The sequence below is a fragment of the Salvia splendens genome, chromosome 18, assembly GCF_004379255.2.
Source record: "Salvia splendens isolate huo1 chromosome 18, SspV2, whole genome shotgun sequence".
Classification (NCBI taxonomy): domain Eukaryota; kingdom Viridiplantae; phylum Streptophyta; class Magnoliopsida; order Lamiales; family Lamiaceae; genus Salvia; species Salvia splendens.
Window position 1 is genome coordinate 1843348 of NC_056049.1, and position 3317 is coordinate 1846664.

Consider the following 3317-nt stretch of genomic DNA (forward strand, 5'->3'; position numbering starts at 1 on the left):
GTTTAGAAAAAATGGCGTCTTGAACCTTTCCCGCTATGTCGGACCAATTAAGAGGATCAGCAATGGTGTCCGTTCCGGCGAAATTTCGACCTGTGTGCCGGAATTTCGTGGCGGACATCCGCCATGGTGCATGGTAGGCACGGATACGGAGTTCCGTCGAGGACACCACAGTTCCGCGGAATTCCCGTTAATTGCATTAAATGTTTTTTTTAAAATTTCTATAAATACGTCCCGTTGCACTTCATTTCATTCGCACCACTTGTATTAACGAGTATCTCTCTCTCTAAAAATACCTTTCTTTCGAAGAACAATGGAGCACCACGATAGCGATTCCCCCTCCACTAGCGAGTCACCGGCGCCTTATTTTCCCGTCGGCGAGAGTGCTGGAATGCCAGGGATGATGCCCCAATCTCAAATGCCATCGGGAATGATGCCCGGGTACTACAACATGTACTCGCAGTGGTATGGGATGATGCCCTAGATGCCCGGGGCGAGTGCTGGAATGCCGGGGATGATGCCCAGAATGTCAGGAATGATGCCGGGAATGATGCCCCAAATGTCGGGGATGATGATGCCCGGGATGATGCAGGGATCGCATGTCGCTGCGGGGGGAGTAGGCAGGGGGTCCCCCAATCGCCGGAGGACAACGTCTATCGGTCCTATATGGATTTACTGTCGATGGACAACCCGACGAGTTCTCCTCTCGAGACTCAGTTCATTGGCAATGACACGTTCTCGCTAGAGGAGTTGGGGCTTTCTCCGATCCGGGATTCTCCCACCAACGCACCACCGGCGACAGTGAGGAGGGGGAGGACATGGCGAGGGGGGGCAGGGGACGGGGCGTCCCGATCTACGGTGGTGAGGAGGGGGCCGCTGAGGTGGGGGAGGATCCAACGGGAACAGGAGGACCATCTGGATCATGGACGAGTGAGTCGCGCTGCCAAAGGCGTGGATCAGTGTAGTGGAGGATCCTTACGTCGGGGCGAACCAGCACATCGACCGGATGTGGTAGCGCATTAGCCAAAGCTACCTCCAGTTCAAACCGCCAGGTGGGAAGCCTCACAACGGAGAGCAATGCCGGAAACAGTGGGATCGGCTGAAGAGGCAGCTTAGCCGATTTGCCGGCATTTACACAAACAACCTCCGCTCGGCAACCAGCGGCATGTCTGCCGAGGATGTGAAGCTGCTGTCTCATCAGCAGGACACTCAGTTGGGCTTCGGGGAATTCAAATATTGGGCGGTGTATCTTGTCGTGCAGTCTTCGGCCAAGTTCACTGCGGGTGTTGAATATGGCTGGCCGAAGCGGACGAAGATCAGCGACTCCGGAGAGTACAATAGCAGTGCCGGTTCCGCGGAACTCCCCCCGCCGAGGCAGAGTTCCCGACACCCACATCGTCGGCCTGCCGCCGTCGCCCGGTTAGGCAAAATCCGCGGCACGGATGGCGAGGGAAAGCACCAGCGGATCTGCCGAGGCTCAATCGGCAGCACCAGCCCTAAACGATCCCGAGAACCCCTCATTCGCCGGCATCGTGGCACATGAAACCTTGTTACGTGCAATGGTTGAATGGCGCCAATCGAACGACCCCATTACAAGCGGTCGCTTAAACCCCTCATCAACAGTATGCGGCGCGATTTGGGGTGCGGAGACATGTCGGACGGTGACGGCGAGGGGGTGGCGGCGACGGGGAAGGCGGGGGGATGGCGGCGGCAACGGGGAATCCGAGGAGTGAGAAGCCGATTTTTATTTTAATAATGTAATTTTTTTTGTAATTATGTATTTTTTTTATAATGAAGTATGTTTTTTTAAATAAAGTGGTTGCATTTTCTCCGTATTCGTGTCGACTATTTAATTCCGTAAATTTCTTACTTCCGGAAATTGTTTAATTTGTGAATTTGTGATTTTTTTAATTGTGGGAAGTCCTTCGGGATGTCCTTGGGGATGTCCGCCACTGTGCAGTGGGAATTCCTTTTGATGTGGCAGTGCAGTGGGAAGTCCGTATGACGTGACATGAGGCGTTTTTGGGAATTCCGCGGGGAATTCCGCGCCACTGCTGATGCTCTAAAAATCTAATACATCCGACGCTCGCGCTCAAATAGCATAATTTTTTCATCCAATCATTTTTTCTTTTTAAAATTTTTTATCACATTTTTAAAAATTAATGAATTACCAAAATTTAGCAAATATGACACTTTGTTCTTTTTTTTGTTAATTTGTTACACTTGGTTGCAATTTTAATTTGAAAATTAAAACGTTTAATATTGTCATAGTTTTGATTTTGGCTTTAAAATTTCCTGATTTTGCAGAATAAATTGTCACTGGAACTGAGATACTTCTAGAACGTAAAACATCGAGTTAGTTTTGCAATTACCATAAGATTGTGACATTTTTGTGAAACATTAAAACGAGAAGACAAAATTGAACATTTATCCTTAAATTTACATCTGACTCAGAAGTTGTTGTACTTGTATCACTAATGTAAGCACGAGAGCAATTAGCAAAGAGATGACTGTGAAAGGTGATATTGTATGATTCTCTTTCAACCATTTACTACAACGAAGCAATACAAAACGGAAGAACTAAGAAATGTGCAAAATTACACTATAATAAAAGTTCTCTTTCAACCATATACTACAACGACCGCAGATTGAGTTCTGTTGAGCAGCATTTCACGTGCATCGATGGGGAAACCCGTGAGGAATACGACGGATTCGATCCAGCTCATCTCTCTGTAGTCTTCTCTCATTAACCCTAACTCGGGGAAGCTCTTCTGCATCAACGGAAGCAATAAGTCGATTTTTCCAAGGAATAGTGAGTTGAATATAGCTCGAATCGTTTTGTTCCATCCTTCTACGTTGGAGCTAAGATTCTCCGGTACTAGGATGACTCTCACGAACAAATCATCGACGAATTCGGGCGCGATGGATTGCCATTTGTTAATTAATTGGGTAATGTTTTGCTCCAGAGTCCTGCCGGCATTGAAAACAGTGACGGTTTCCGGAACATCCACAAGTTGTACCTTCCAGGTAGTGATCACACTGAAACTGGAGCCCCCGCCGCCTCTGATGGCCCAGAACAGATCCTCGCCCATTGATTTCATGTCTAGGATTCTGCTGTTGACGTCCACTATTCTAGCATCGATGACTTGGTCTGCGGCCAGGCCGTATTTTCTCAGTAGTATGCCATAGCCGCCGCTGCTAAAGTGGCCGCCATTCCAACGCAAACAGTCGGGCATACTCCGGCCGGAAACCCTAGAACCGGGCTTTTCTTGGCGATCCTGTAATATAGAGAACCAATGGTTGCGCCTGCTCCGACCCAT

The 3317-nt window shown here is 48.7% G+C and overlaps 1 protein-coding gene across 1 annotated transcript; it reads right to left on the reverse strand.

The window, feature by feature from the left end:
* Positions 1 to 2618: 2618 nt before the first annotated feature.
* LOC121777853 (berberine bridge enzyme-like 15) lies at positions 2619 to 3317 on the reverse strand. Its single transcript, XM_042175202.1, has one exon. The coding sequence runs from the start codon at positions 3315 to 3317 to the stop codon at positions 2619 to 2621; it is 699 nt and encodes a 232-aa protein (XP_042031136.1).